The 15,871-nt window shown below is 41.0% G+C and overlaps 1 protein-coding gene across 2 annotated transcripts; it reads right to left on the bottom strand.

The window, feature by feature from the left end:
- Nucleotides 1-313: 313 nt before the first annotated feature.
- Nucleotides 314-3,963, bottom strand: LOC137874033 (acidic mammalian chitinase-like). Of its 2 annotated transcripts, none has more exons than XM_068712654.1 (12): nucleotides 3,942-3,963; nucleotides 3,767-3,821; nucleotides 3,480-3,506; nucleotides 3,172-3,376; nucleotides 2,882-2,938; nucleotides 2,483-2,648; nucleotides 2,254-2,378; nucleotides 2,038-2,161; nucleotides 1,768-1,950; nucleotides 1,523-1,639; nucleotides 1,302-1,434; nucleotides 314-769 (listed from the first exon to the last, which is right to left on the bottom strand). In XM_068712654.1, exons 2-12 carry the CDS (start codon nucleotides 3,789-3,791, stop codon nucleotides 519-521), a joined length of 1,413 nt encoding a protein of 470 aa, XP_068568755.1. In that variant the 5' UTR covers nucleotides 3,792-3,821; nucleotides 3,942-3,963; the 3' UTR covers nucleotides 314-518. The 2 variants fall into 2 exon arrangements, with proteins under 2 accessions (XP_068568755.1, XP_068568754.1); XM_068712653.1 differs by having other exon boundaries at nucleotides 3,929-3,953.
- Between the last annotated feature and the right edge of the window lie 11,908 nt (nucleotides 3,964-15,871).

The following is a 15,871-nucleotide window of genomic DNA, read 5'->3' as shown; positions in this document are numbered from 1 at the left end:
ACCTCGGTATTCAAAGCTGACTTAATAATTTGACTTCATTTTTAGTCATATTTACTTATTCTTGGTTCATTTCATAATGTATGTATTCCTGCACAGCTGTTTGAGTTAATATGACACTAAACAATGCATTTGAGAAGCTTATGTTCACAGTAAGATATATTTATGTGTAGAAAAAGTAAGCATTTAAGAAAAGTATTGTTTTGGTGTTGGTAACAAAAAACTTGAATACTCATTCTGTCACCAGTGCTGAAAACATGAAAGTAGTAGAGTTTAATGACTACATAGATTGAAATGACGAGCCAGTACTAAACAATGTGTACCAAAGTACTTTAATGCTTTTGTTTGCAATTTGCAATGTATGTTACATATTTGACAAAAAAACACATTATATCTATACACTAATGATAGAGTAATTTAGGGAAATGATCGTATACACAGAGGATACAAGATAACTTTAACAGTGGATTTAATAGTTGACTTTTGCATCAGCTGTAATACACATTGTGTCCACTCATGGCTCAGGGCCAGACGCAGCACTTGCAGCTGTCATCAAAGACGGATCCACTTCCGCATTGCCTCACGTGGGTGATGCCACCAGCACACATGTAGAAGCTGTTCCTGTCATCTGGGTGGGGGTACAGGCCATCAGGTTTACCGTTGCAGAAGCCAGATCCTGGGGCGTGGGTGGTGGTAGTGGTGGCAGTGGTTGGACGGGTGGTGGTGCTAGCACCAGGTTTGGGGGTGGTGGTAGGGGGCAGTGGGGGCAGTTCTGTATGGTAAAAGGAGAGGGAAGGGTTTGAAGCAAAGAAATACATTAACATTTGTCTATAACAGGACTATGGCTAAACCATGGCTTTAAATGACTAATCCAGACAGCACTGTACATTACTTTATTTCTCCAATAAATTACAGAGGGTGGCTCATTCTCAAGCCCTCACAGTAAAGGGTGGTATTACAAGCAAAATACTTGTTTTAACATGCATGTTTGTCATTTTTTATAAGGAAAATCATCTTGTCATCTATGCTTTACAGGCTCTTATTACAGAGACACCTGGTGTCCAACTTGGTAACAAAAATACCTGATGCTGATTTAAATAAAAATTTAACTAGAAGAATATAAGAATACATTCATTGGGGATGTTTAATATGGTAGCCAAAGAGAATTGATCCTGTAGGAATAATAGTAGGGATAATAGTTATTAATCACTAGTCCACTAAAGATGGCAGACATTACTATCCGTCTTGACCATAGTGTAATACCTTTAAAGGAAAACTTCTGCCTAAAAATGCTTTGGACTTACCAATATTAAGAAGTTTGCGGAGATGAGCCAGCAGGGGATGGCTACCCTCGCCGCAGAATCGTCCTGCAAAATCATCCAAATCAAGGGCCCACACAAAGGCACCACCAAACTTCTGCTCCTGCAGGTACCGCACCTATTGGGGCAAAAATAAAAATAAACTGGTGTAAATACTTTGGATTTGCTATGAATATGTTAAATTCTACAGCTGATATGCCACCTACCTTGGTCTCATAGCTGTCCCTGGTGTCAAATCCCACCCACTCATTGTTCTTGGTGGCATAGGGAACCTTCTGGTCCTCAATCCACTGAAGAGTGGTGCCTTTCATGAATCCACAGATCTAGACCATAGACATCAGGAGGTTTGTGTAGCTTTACATTTAATTTGTACTTTGTCTTTCAAGCAGGCCATTAAATGGCACTGTAACTGATATACTGTAGACCATATAAAGCCTCATCTAAACTCTACCTCATAGTAGGACCAGAATCCAGCTTCACGTGTGAATGGTCCAGCTGATGCAGGACCGCTAGCTGGGGCTCCAACGCCAGTGTTTGATGATGTCAGACGGAAGGTACGACCATAAGCAGCAAATCCCATTCTGAGCTTCTCCACTGGGGTGCCCTTGTCTCTCCAGTACTTCATGGCATAGTCCTACAAAAGTTGATGGAAGAGCTGAAGTAAAACCAAAGGGTAGGTACCCCTAAATTCATTCATCTCCAGTTACCAATGTCAACTTACGCTGTTAAAGTAGATGAGATCACCAAAGTCCTCGGATCCACGGAACAGTGGACTGTTGTGTCCAGTGAACTGCTCCCAAGTTCCATGAAAGTCGTAGGTCATCACATTGATGAATTCCAGTTCCCTGAAGATAGGGGGAAAAAGGAAATATTTATTTAAAAAAACTTAAAAGTGTTGTAGAACTCCCATTTTTTCTCTCTTAAGAGGCACACTCACTTTGCAATCTCAGCAATCTCATATCCAGCATCGATGGTTCCCTTTCCAGCAGACACTGCAGCAGTTAACATGAGCTGAGGATTGCCGGTGGACTTGGCCTCAGCTGCGTAGGCAGCAACAAGCTCCTGCAAATAAAGACCAAAGAGGAAGTAGGAAAGAAGTCAGCTTGGTGAAAACCATAGAAAAGTAGCTGTGAATTGCAGCTAGAAACTCAAGCAGGAGTACCCACCCTGCAGAGCAGAGTGAACCGCTGTTTGTCCTCTGGAGGACTTCCACGAGCACCAGGGTACTCCCAGTCCAGATCCAGACCATCAAATCCATGAGTCCTCAGGAATTTGATGGAGGACTGGATGAACGTTTGACGATTTGCTGGAGAGGACACCATGATGGAGAACCTGCAGGGAAGATTAAGCTCTGTTTTCATACTTGGTACGATCCAAATCCCTTTTTGCTATAGAAGGCCAAAGCCTTTGGCCTTTAGCAGCCCTTAGCTTTTGGGAAAAACGCCTGACCGCAGTTTTAAAGGCAAGTTAAGACTTCACTGGACTTTCAGGATGTTTCAAGAATGTAGTGGTTACTACATGTGTATAAGCATGTGATACATTGTGTGATTTGAAATGTTACTCACTGTCTTGAACCAAAGTTCCATCCACCAACAGCCAGCAGAGTCTTCAGATGAGGATTTCTGGAAACAGCACAGAGGGTAGGTCATTTCCACCACACTTTCTCCAAACGTGTCGTTCAGACTTCAGTCATGTTTTTACATTTTACAGTAGGGAACATCTCTGGCCTTGAGTCATTGTTTAAGCATAGTCCCAATTTTAGCAAGCATTACCCTGCTGAGGGCCTCTTGTGCAAGGCACTGAACCTCTGCTAGCTTAGCCTGACCTCTGACCTATCTCAACTATTGCCACTTACTTGGTCTTGAGGGCATTGAAAGACTTGTAGAGGACGTCATCATTCCACTCGTAGGTAATCAGCTCGTTGTTACTGTTGATGATGGAGAAGGCGTAGATCAGGGTGGTGCACAGGAAGGGGTCCACATCTTGTGGCATGTACTTCCCCTCAGCAGGTCTGTACTGGGACCAGTTGGTGAAGTAACATACCATCTGGGTGGCAGATCCTGTGTTGGAGTAAAGGAACATTAAAGAAGCATTGAGTCCAGTCATTTCAAGTGAAAATCCAGATCAAATGTTGCCAGTTGATCAAAAAGTATTACGACTTACCCAGCTGGCATATCACCAGACATAAGCCTAAAGAATATAGAAAAGAAACGGTTAGACAAAGAAAAGCACCAACCTTAAAACATAGGTTGAGCGTGTAGGATCTGGTGGCATGTAGCTGTGACACAACCAAAGATAACCTTCTCTTGTGTGCCAAGCGTATAGGAATACTACAGCGGCCACATGAAAACGTAAAAATATTAAAACATGAATGAACCTCTCTAAAGCCAATGTATCGGTTGTCCATTCTGTTAGTGAAGAGTAATACAGCACCAAATGTAGATAAATACCTGCTAGAAGTGTGAGCCTGGTCATCTTGAATTCACTTCTCACAACACTGGAATACTAGTAGACACAAAGTGAACCAGGGTCAATGATAGAAACAACAGCAGAAAGCAACCATTCTCAAGATAATCACAATAAAAAATAAGAACTTAGAGGTATTGTTTTACCTTGTAAACTCACCTTGGGACTGGATGAGAGACCCAAATAACAGCAGCTAAGTTTGGCCCTTTTATACAGTCGATGTGCACAGAGAAAGGAGGAGGTGTAGTAGCCTTTGATACATTGGGGTAATAAATGTTATGATTATTAGAACATGTTTTGAAAAGATCCTGCGAAGTCTGAACCATGGGATAACAATAATTTACTGAGTGCAGCACTCTGTTCACAGCATGCATTCAACACATGAACTGGTTGTAATTTAGGTTTGTAAATAGAAGCCAAAATGCCATGTCATTTTGTTTGGAAAAAACGTCTCATTGTTATTGACTAGAAGTTAAAACATCACTTTTAAATCAATGAATTAATTACATTCAGTCAACTGATAATTCATATTTGATCATTAAAAATCAATTAGATTATTCAGCCTGCAAAACCCAGACATTAGCTGGTTCCAGTTTCATATTATTGAAATTAAATACCAAGGTTTGATTTTCAATGTTGCTCTGACAACCAGTTATATGATGAATGTGGGCTACATTCATACATTTACTATAGTGGATTAGTGAATAACATGCACAGCCTGCGTAAAGTGTATTATTTGAGTGTATATAGTTATAGTCTAGTATAGGCTGCAGCTAGTGTTAAATTTGACACATTTTAAATGGACAAAAGAAAGTTAGGTGAAATTTAAAAAATACTCACTATGTGACACTTAATATATTTTGACTGAATGCAAAATAATAACAATAATAAAAACAAATGCAATATTTAATAAATTAATAGAGGTTGCGACTCTTGTTCCCAGATTAACAGCTTTGATTAACTTATCTCTTTCCTTTGTTGGACACTGGCAATGACCGTTGACCGTCAAGATGTTCCATCAGCTTGTTTTTACACATTCACTTGGAGATAAGTGTGGGGCTGGCCGGGGCATTCTGGGACACAGAGTGATGTGATAGTGGTGTGAAACACATAGGAGGTGTAATCTTCAAACCACAACGATATTAAGTATGGCAGCTGGTGTGGTGACAAACTAGTAACATCTCTCGTGATTGTAAAATAATGAATTAAAATAGAAAATATGTACCACAATGTTGAAATGTAATGTGTTTTGACAAGGCAAGGCAAGTTTTTTTGTATAGCACATTTCAACAATAAGATAATTCAAAGTGCTTCACATAAAACCATTAAAAGCATCAAAACATAAGGCAAAAGAAAAGGAGATTTAAAAACAATTAAGAACATTCATTGAAACATTAAACATTAAAATATTAAGTCTAAGAAAATAGAGTGAAATGCAGAGTTCCAGGACATTGATTAATATCCTTGAATCTGGTTCAATTAAAGGCAGCAGCAAACAGAAAAGTCTTCAATCTTGATTTAAAGAAGCTGAGGGTCTCAGCAGATCTGCAGCTTTCTGGGAATTTGTTCCAGATATTTGGAGCAGAAAAACTGAACGCTGCTTCTTCATGTTTAGTTCTGACTCTGGGAACAGAAAGTAGACCAGTTCCAGATGACCCAAGGAGTCGGGATGGTTCATAAGGTAGCAGCAGATCAGAGATGTATTTTGGCCCTAAACCATTCATCCATCCATCCATTTTCCTCCGCTTATCCGGGGTCGGGTCGCGGTGGCAGCAGGCCAAGCAGGCTGACCCAGACTTCCCTCTCCCCCGCAACATTTTCCAGCTCATACTGGGTGATCCCGAGGCGTTCCCAGGCCAGCTGGGAGATATAATCCCTCCAGTGTTTTCTTCCCCGGGGTCTCCTCCCAGTTGGGCGTGCCCGGAAAACCTCCAGTGGGATGTGCCCGGGAGGCATCCTGATTAGATGCCCGAACCACCTCAGCTGACTCCTTTTGACGCAAAGGAGTAGCGGCTCAACTCCAAGTTCCCTCCTTATGTCCGAGCTCCTTTCCCTATCTCTAAGGCTGAGCCCGGCCACCCTACGGAGGAAACATTTTGGCCACTTGTAGCCGCGACCTTGTCCTTTCGGTCACGACCCAGTGTTTGTGACCATAGGTGAGGGTAGGAACGTAGAACGACCAGTAAATTGAAAGCTTTGCCTTCCGGCTCAGCTCCCTCTTCACCAAGACGGTCCAGTGCAACGCCTTCTTTACTGCTGCAGCCGAACCGATCCGCCTGTCAATCTCCCCCTCCATCTTACCCTCACTCGTGAACAAGACCTCGAGATACTTGAACTCTTTCGCTTGAGGTAGGCACTCCGTCCCCACCTGGAGGGAGCAATCCACCGGTTTCCGGCAGAGCACCATGGCCTCAGATTTGGAGGTGCTAACTCTCATCCCCGCCGCTTCACACTCGGCTGCAAACAGCCCCAATGAATGTTGGAGGTCACGATCTGAGGAGGCCAACGGGACCACATCATCTGCAAACAGCAGAGAGGCGATCCCGAGACCTCCGAACCTGACGTTCTCCACCACCCGGCTGCGCCTAGATATCCTGTCTATGACAGTCACGAACAGGACCGGTGACAAAGGGCAGCCCTGGCGGAGGCCAACACCCACCGGGAACGTGTCTGACTTATTGCTGAGAATGCAGACACAGCTCCCGCAGCACCCCCCACAAGAACCCCCGAGGGACCCCGGTCGTAAGCCTTCTCCAAGTCCACAAAGCACATATAGACTGGTTGGGCAAACACCCAGAATCCCTCCAGCAGTCTTGCAAGGGTAAAGAGCTGGTCCACTGTTCCACGACCAGGATGGAAACTGCACTGTTCCTCTTGAATCAGATGGTTCGACAAACTGTCAGAGTCTCCTTTCCAGCTGAGTAGTGCGATACCCCGGTAATTCGAGCACACTCTCCGGTCCCCCATTTTGAAGATGGGAACCACTACCCCGGTCTGCCAGTCCATGGGCACTGATCCCGACCCCCCATGCGACATTGAATGACCCCCCCTCAAGTCTTCAGGCACTGCCTCCTCCATGTTGGTCAGGTTTAGGAGTTCCTCAAAGTGCTCTTTTCACCGCCATCAGGTCAGCAGTCATGTCCGCCCCCCCCCCCCCCCCCCCGCGCTGAGAACAGCTTGGGGTAGGACCTGCTTTCCCTTCCTGAGCCGTCGGATGGTGTTAGAGAAATTCACTCGAAGCCGATGTAAAAGTAATTAGCACAGGACATTTATTCTTGCAAGAAGGAGACAGAGTTGAAACACATACAAGTCATGTATCAAGGCTGCTCAGAGGTCTGTCTCTGAGTCTCTGATATTTATACTTCGGATAACACACAAGTGCGTTTGCACAGAATCATTTGCATAAAGCTACGTGGCATGTCTTGAACTTGCCCCTTCCGCACAAGCAAACGTCATCTTGACATTTCGTAAGATATACAATTGTCCCTTACAGAAGGTCACAGTGACTGCTAAACAAGGAACCTCTGAGGATAACAAGTGTGAAGAGATTTCACACAGTAGTCACAGACTTCACGGAGCCTTGTATGTTAAACAATAAGAACTGGTCATTCTAAAAGTTATTTTTCTCCAACATTTCCCTCCTGTTTATACAAAGTATAACTACTAGATTAGAATAAAAAGAAATGAATGAATGTCCAATCAAACTAGTAATAAATGAATGCATAAAAACAAAACATCAAAAACAATAAAGAAAGAATATAATCAAAAACACACATATTTTTTATGTCGTACGGATTAGCGTAACATTTTAAAGACAAAGGAATGTCTTCACAAATATGCTGTGTACTGTCGCTTCCCAGCCCCTCATCACCTTGGTTGGAAATCTGTAAGTACACAGAGTCTGTTTATTCATTTCAACATCAATTCATCACTGTATTAGCCCTCTCAACATGGTATGAAAATACAATCACGATGAACGAAACATTTTGTAGACCCCTCCTGTTCTTCACCAGCAACACGTCTTGACCCCTCTACCATATTGTTGCCCACCAAAATAGTACTGATTCAAACCTTGCAGTATTTGATTTCCCCTAGGGACCCCAATGTCATGTACACAGACTGACTGAGACTGCCAGCTGGCGCTGACCTTTTATGGTCGTGGTCTGTCTCTAGGAGGTTACGCAGGGAGGCGCCATCCATAGGCAATGCTTAGAATGGCCTCACCACGGTGCCAACGCACACGTTCCACTCCACTGCTCAGACCGATGTCTCTTACCTCCACAGGAAACCGCTAGGTGTCAGCCCTGGGCATCGTCCATATCCATCAGTTGTCTGTGTGATGTTTTACATAAATTTGCACCATTTCAAGGTTTGAAACAGGGTGGTATCTTGTTTTAACAGTTGGAAACAGATAGTGCAGAGTGACTCAATCGTTGCTACTAGGCGGTTTGAGGAGGAGAAAACAATCTGTAAGGCACATTTGAAACCTGTTGGATCATTTTCTGGTGTCAGGCGGAACGGAATTGTTCCCAGCGTGTAATGTTAGTGTGGTTGAATTCTGTTTTATTAATTGTCAATTTTATCTGCCGTATTATTCATTGTCAATTTTATCTGCCTAAACTTCCCACCGTAATATTGAACTAATTATTATTAGAGTTGCTAAAAGTAAAGCAAAACATAGTTAAGCGAAACATAGTTCCCCTTATCTCTCACAGCCCTGGCTGTCTACATCATTGTTTACCAGTTCCCGCGATGTTATGTCTATCACTGAGCCCTTGTGCTTTTTACAGACACCACTAACCCCCTCTGAGCGTGTTAGTATCTTCACTGGTCAGACAAGCGGCCTTAGAGACTTTCACCTCCCTGTTACTCCAGACTCACCCAGAGGGAACAGGTGCCTGCAATTAAGAGTTATCAGTGAGGTCTATTTTATGCGGACAATTGGTTGGAATTTTTTTTCTTTTTACAGTGCAGTCCCTCCCACCTCAGTGGATTCTAAGTTTTCCATGACCTTGTGCGTGGACTTTTTATGAGTCCTCCTGAGTGGGAGAGACACAACGTAATTTCTCTTCTTTTTAACATTTTTCACATTTTCTGATTTAATTGTACCATTTGTTCTTTCAATCAACCCTGCTGACTGTGGGTGATAAGAATTATTAATTTCATGTTTATTCCAAATACCTCAGTCAAATGTTTTATCACCTTATTTACAAAATGTGTACTATTTTCACAATATTTCATTTCTGGTATTCCAAAATGTGGTCAAAGCTTTTAGTCAAAGCTCTCGCTACTGTAATAGCGTCTAGTGTTTTGGTTGGAAATACCTCGATCCATTTAGAATATTGATCAATTATTGTCAAACAATATGTCTTCCCTTCACATTGGTTTAATTCAATGAAATCCATGCAAATGTGTTGAAATGGATATTCTAGTTCTGGTAATTTACCCCTAGCTGGTCTTTGCTGCCCCTGAGGATTATGTTTCGCACATACAGTACATGCTAGAATTTTTTTTTTTAGTAGTTTGTAAAGTCATACACTGTTACGACCCTGCTTATCATAGATACCATCCTCCCTTTTGAGCCATGGTCTCGTCCATTGGCTCAAATAGAGCTGTATATCTATATAAGGTCTTAGGTAATATTAGTTTGCCCTCAGGCCATTCCCAGAACCCATTGTTGTCTATTTTGCAGTTTTGTTTTATCCAAAAAGTTTTTTCTTGCTGTGGAGCATTTGTTTGCATGTCTTTTAAGATTTCATGATCTAAATGTTGTACTTCAAAAGAAAGTTTGGTCATAAGGTTAGTTGATGTCACCATCTCTCTATTTTATTTTATTTTTACTGTTGAGCGAACACATGTACGCATGAGTATGCATAGTTACTATCTGTATAGATGGTGATGACCTTGTCCTTGTCCTAGTTTGCATGCTTCTGTTAGAGCGTTTAGTTCAGCAGCTTGTGCTGAAGAATGTGATGGTAAAGGTTCAGATTTTAACACTATTTTTTGTCACTACTGCATATCCCGTTACATTTGTACCATCCAAATTCTTTTACATGAATCATCAACAAACATAGTCATATCTGCATTTTCAAATGGAGTGTCTGTTAAATCAATTCTTGGTAATACACGACTCTCAGTTTCAGCAACACAGTCATACATGAAAGGTGTCTTGCAGGTGACATATAAGTTATTTTGTTTTGCAGAATTAGAACTGCAACTGCATGTGGTACTTTAAGTGTTAAAAGGTAAATACCATTAAAGCTCCATCTGCTTCAGGTGTCCAGCACAATATGTCATGTGCTGCCATAGATTTATCATCAATCAATTTTGATAAAGGTTCAGTTAATTCAGCGTAATTAGGAACCCAATTTTTTACAGAAATTAGTCATTCCTTTAAATTACATCATTTGTCTTTTTGTTTGAGGTTGGTGCTTTGAGAATGGCTTCTTTTCTTTTGTCATCTAGTGATTGGCCATCCTTAGATAAAACATAACCCAAATATTTTACTTTTTCCTTCCAGAGCTGGAATTTGTTTTTGCTTACTTTATGACCTTGTTCACAGAGGAACTTTAGCAACGCAAGAGTATCCTCTTTGCATTGTTGTTGTGTCTTAGAGCATATCAAAATGTCATCAACATAAAGTAAGATTTGACTTCCCCCGGTTGGCTCGAATTTAGCTCTGTTAGCTGCCATCATTTGAGAAAAGATGGTAGGATTTTCACAATACCCTTCTATTATAAGTGTACTTTTCCCCTTTGAATTGAAAAGCAAACCAGAATTGACAATTTTTTATGCACTAGTATTGAGAAAAATGCATTAGCTAAATTTATCACAGTCATGAAGAGTTTTCTCTCTTCTGGCTGCAGTGATCACACCACTCCTGTAATCTTATCCTAGCCGTTGTTCTGTTAAAGAATGTCTCTGCATATTCTTATCTGGCCCTGGAGTGTCTGTAGTACATGGCACAATGCATGTCTTCAATTTATTGTTTTTGTACAGTCTGAGGAGCTATTTTCTCAACTTTTTCTTTAACTCCTGTGTACTTTTTGTAGTTAGATCAAGACTGTAGTAATAATTTGGTAAGTTAGAAACCTCTTGCGTGCAACAGTCAATCGTTTATTCAAACCACTTTCATTCTCTTTCTAACAGGTTAACTGGACAGTTTTTCGTTGATCGCACAAATTTCTGTTTTGTCTGTCAGCCCGTTTCTGGATCTTATGATCATTTCATCAGTTGTTGTTTTTTTTCTTCTGAGGTTAAGATAACAGATTTGCATGCTCCGGAATCACACAAAAATACCACTTCACACCCTTCTATCATCAAATCACAAATGTTTTTTTTCTTCACACAATTTTTATTTGATCTAATTCTAATATTTCTATCTTTATTGTTCACCTTTAGTCTGTGCCTGTGTATCAGTGTGTGTGCGTGCTTTTACATGACCTGATCTGTCTGATGAATGCGTTGTCCAGACGTCCGACTCCTCCGATGTCCCACTCCTCCTGCTCCTTTTTTCCTGCCACAGACATCCACTCCGCCTGTCGAATCCTCCTGCCTCTCCTCCTCTCTCTCTTTATCCTCTGCTCCGTCCACGGAAGCCTCCACATCTTTGATTATCTCTGAAATACACATTAGAACAAACAGGTTCAGATATTTCATCAAATCTTCATATTCAAATAGCATCATTTTGTTTCCCTTTTTTACTTTGATGGTTACGCTGCAACACTGTTGCTGCATATTCAACATATATAATACTGGTGGGTGTTGCTCAACGTATTCTGTGCCTGATCTGGTGGATGCTGGCTTGTAGAGCGGTCCGCCAAAAGTCTTGCATGACCCTCGTCAGTCCCGTCACAAGCTCAGTTGCTGTTGTTTCTGCGTTTTGTCTGAGCACCTCCGGGACAGTGCAGGAGGGAGAGAGTAAAGAGAGGTTTCCGGAGGATCAGGCTGCTGGGCCCATGAAGTTTGAATCTCCACGGGCTGGAATGTCTGGAGGGGAGACAGAGGGTGGGCGGACATACAGAGGAGGCCGCCTTCCTCACACTATTCACACAAATCAGGAGAATTAGTCACATTATTTTCACAGTTTTTGTCATTGTCCTGTAGTCGTTTCAGTCTGTTTTTCTCTACTCCCTTTTTGCGCTCTTGCGCCTCCTTTAACCACATTTTTGCTTCGGTTAAACCTTCTTTTCTTTCCCTGCATTTCCCTTTCACTGTTTTTCTATCTTGTCAAACAGTTGACATCCCGTGGTCATCAGTTTTTCATCTTCATGTACTTTATTTCTCCCTTTAAAGTCTCATCTTTATTGCTTTTGCTCATTTTTGAACCCATCTTTTATTTAGTATAGTTATTTATTATTTTGATCTAAAAAGAAGATGAAGCTCTTTTTGTTATTAGTACAAATAGTTACCGATAGTTGCAAAATAAAATCTCTTTTGTTCACTAATTGAGTTTAGGCTTCCCAGAAACCAAGGCTTACGAAACCTAATAAACTTTTAAATTCCCAGAATTTCAGGTGTTTATCTAAAACTCGGGAGAACCCGAGAACTCCCCATCCTCAGGCTGTGAGGAAGGCGAGTTCGCCGGCGGGTCCACTGCCTCCTCCTCAGACAGGGAGTCCTCCCACTGGTCCGGGGCAGTGGAAGGGCCAGCAGCAGGTGTCCTATGGCGACGGCCCCTGCCGATGTTGCTGAGGGAGGGCTGGTCCGGATGTTGCTGGTGAAAGTCTCGGATGAGACCCCGGTCCACAATGTGTTGAGCAGGAACCCAGGATCTTTCCTCCGGACCGTAGCCCTCCCAGTCGACGAGGTACTGGCAGCCCCTTCCACGTCAACAACTTTGTTTTTTAAATGTTAAAGCATGGTTGAAAACTATCTAATTTGCATACAGATTGCTACTGTGAGGAATTTAAAGTTTAAAAGCAATGTGACGCACATTTTAGTTGACAAAATATTAAAAAAAAAAAAATTATTTTCAGTGACACAGTAATGTAGAACATTTCTATGTAAATCGGGAGAAAAGAGTTTTGTTCACAAATCAATAAAAGGTCTTTGAGAGTCAACGTTGTCTTTGTTGGTTTTATTCGCTTGCAAGAGAGAAGAGAGTTCAACAGATACGTATTCAGTAGTCTGTGGAAGAAGCTTCAATGTACTTTGAGAATACTCTGTGTTATATACACTTCAGGAGCCAACATCCTTAACTGTGTCATATAAAGTTTCACAACAGTCATGGTTTAACAGTTGAGAATTGGTTTGTACTGGTTCTTAAAACCAGATACACCCGAGGGTCCCCCATTTGGACGCAGAGTACATCAAAACTTAGAGAGTTTTGTGTTAAAAGTAACTGGCAGAGAACCCACGAAGAACGAATATAGTGATGTTATAGTTCTGCAGAAACCTCAGCGTCCTGGGAACAACATGAACTAGGTCACTTCTACATGAGACAAACACATCTCCCATCAGCCAAGCAAACAAATAACAAAATATCATAAATCATACTCGATATGACTGGGACAGACCGGAGAAAAAGGCTGCTACACTCCGTTAGCAACGTGCTACCTACGAACATGCAGCATGAAAAAGCACGAGCGCCTGACGGAGATTACGGACATAGTTTCCATTTCTCTCCCCGGTAAACCATCGCAGAGATATTCAGCTTCGAACACAAAAAGTCACACAGCTTTCATCGAATATTGTACTTACTTTTGGTCGAATCTCAGCGAAAAAATGGAATATCTCCGTACTTCCAACGCATGTTTGTCCAGCTGCTGGTGCTCCGTGTGAATCCGTTCGATTCGTGTCTCTCCGACACTCCTCGGATTCTTGGGAGGGTTGGAAGCTCAGCAAATCAGATTTCAGAGCTGGACCTTTTTGAGCTTTATTGGCTAATAGTGCTGTCAATCATCTAGCTTTCAATTCCAGACAATTCTATTGGCTCCTACGGTTCGAAGGATGTCTCAATGGTGAAAATCGGAGAAGGGGGGGCTGAGATACAGCCCTGAACAGAGAGTCTGAAGCAGGATTTGACCTTAAACTAAATAACTAAAAAGGGCATAGAAAGAGCTTAAAACACTCAAAAAAGGTCCAATCTTCGGTCTATTGATTCAATGAACATCATGAGTGATACATAGAAGTGATATAGAGTGTTTTTGAATTTTAAAAATACTTTTTTATTCAAATATTGGAGTATTTGATCAGTTTTCTAATTTGAAATGCTCTATATTTCATAAATGTTTCACTGTATCTATGTATAGCTGTGTATATAGAGCCTATATCAGTTGTTCTAAGAGCCCAGCATATTAAAAGTCTTGGATACCCATACTTTCCAAAAAACAATACCCTAAAAGTGCTGTTTTTCAAGATCGAGCTTTTGAGTTTTCCAAGTTCTGCTGTGTTCCATCCTTATCTTATGTGAACCAGTAACATGTATTCTGATAGTTCCATGATTTTTCTCATCTCAAAAATATATAAAAAAAGTTTTTTTTTTTTTTTTTGTTTTGTTTTTTTTATACAATTAATTAGGTATTTCTTATCTTTATTCGAGCTGAGGCCTGCAAATAGGCCTCGTTTTTAAAAGGTTTTAACCCATTACAGACAGACACAGGGTAAGTCGAGAAGGAGGAAGCGGGCATTTCCTTTCACCTGGGCTATGCACACTTTGCATGTGTGCAAACTGTGTTTCTTCAATGGAAAACAAGAAACGAGACCGCACTCGTGCCTCCGTGACCTTCCGCTGTGCTGATACTTCATGAGTCTTTTTAGGACATGAATACATACACATATATTTTACCATTACAGTAGACACCCACGTTCACAACTTGATTGGTTCTTAGCAGTCAAGACGTGTCATTCCCTGATTCGTCACACCCCCATCACGTGACCCTTACCCGGAAATTCACAAACAACAGCCTTGATTACCGATCGACTATCAGGTTAATTCAACATGGACAACTGATTACAGACGTTGCTGACCTTGTTGTCTTTGCTAGCAGCAATTTCAACCAGTTTTCAACCAGAAATCAACGTTGAAATCCAGGTTGGTGCTCACTGGGACTAATCAAATGACCATGGTAAACAGTTCAATGTCTGTTCAACTCCTATTATATTTGTATATCCTCTACATAGATGGGGAATTGATTTTACACTATAGATTTAACCGGTTAAATGATTTGGTGACGATTTGTCATTTCATCTAGAGTTGGATAACTCAACTTTTCACAGGTGTGCTCTTCTTGCAATTAATGATTGCTCTTCTGCCATTTTTTACTATCTAGAGGCCAACTTTGTGAGACAAAAACAGGTGAGATGATGACTGGTATCACAGTGTAAGCCAACAAAAGGTTTTAATGTAAACTGTTGAGTTTTAGAGCTGTAAAATCTTTCTCAATGCAGTAAATGCCTTCACATTTCTTTTTTTGTTTAACCAAGGAAACCATTTTTCGTCATTCTATGTAACACCATTAAAAGTAAGCCCCTCAGCTCAGGCGAACTAAAGCCCTGAGTTTCATACTTAAGAAGAAAATTTAAGGCTTTTTGTGCAGCCGGCCCCGAGCTGGATTACAGCCAAAAACGTTTTCTCAGTGGTAAAAGGCTTGTCACGATAGGCACATTAAACATTGTTTTTTTTCTATTGAACCTCGGTATTCAAAGCTGACTTAATAATTTGACTTCATTTTTAGTCATATTTACTTATTCTTGGTTCATTTCATAATGTATGTATTCCTGCACAACTGTTTGAGTTAATATGACACTAAACAATACATTTGAGAAGCTTATGTTCACAGTAAGATATATTTATGTGTAGAAAAAGTAAGCATTTAAGAAAAGTATTGTTTTGATATTGGTACAAAAACTTGAATACTCATTCTGTCACCAGTGCTGAAAACATGAAAGTATGGAGAAATTAGTAGAGTTTAATGACTACATAGATTGAAATGACGAGCCAGTACTAAATAACGTGTACCAAAGTACTTCAATGCTTTTGTTTGCAATTTGCAATGTATGTTACATGTTTGACAAAAAAAACACATATCTATACACTAATGATAGAGTAATTTAGGGAAATGATCGTATACACAGAGGATACAAGA

Source organism: Cebidichthys violaceus, unplaced genomic scaffold (genome assembly GCF_023349555.1).
Source record: "Cebidichthys violaceus isolate CVI_PGR_0920_01 unplaced genomic scaffold, fCebVio1.0.p SCAF_17, whole genome shotgun sequence".
Lineage (NCBI taxonomy): Eukaryota > Metazoa > Chordata > Actinopteri > Perciformes > Stichaeidae > Cebidichthys > Cebidichthys violaceus.
This window is presented reverse-complemented; position numbering and strand designations above follow the sequence as displayed.

Coding starts and splice junctions, on each gene's coding strand:
- LOC137874033 (XM_068712654.1), bottom strand. CDS start 3,791: ATGACCAGGCTCACACTTCTAGCAG. Junction 1,640..1,767: donor GATTCTGGTCCTACTATGAG/GTAGAGTTTAGA, acceptor TCTATGGTCTAG/ATCTGTGGATTCATGAAAGG. Junction 1,435..1,522: donor GGGACAGCTATGAGACCAAG/GTAGGTGGCATA, acceptor TTGCCCCAATAG/GTGCGGTACCTGCAGGAGCA.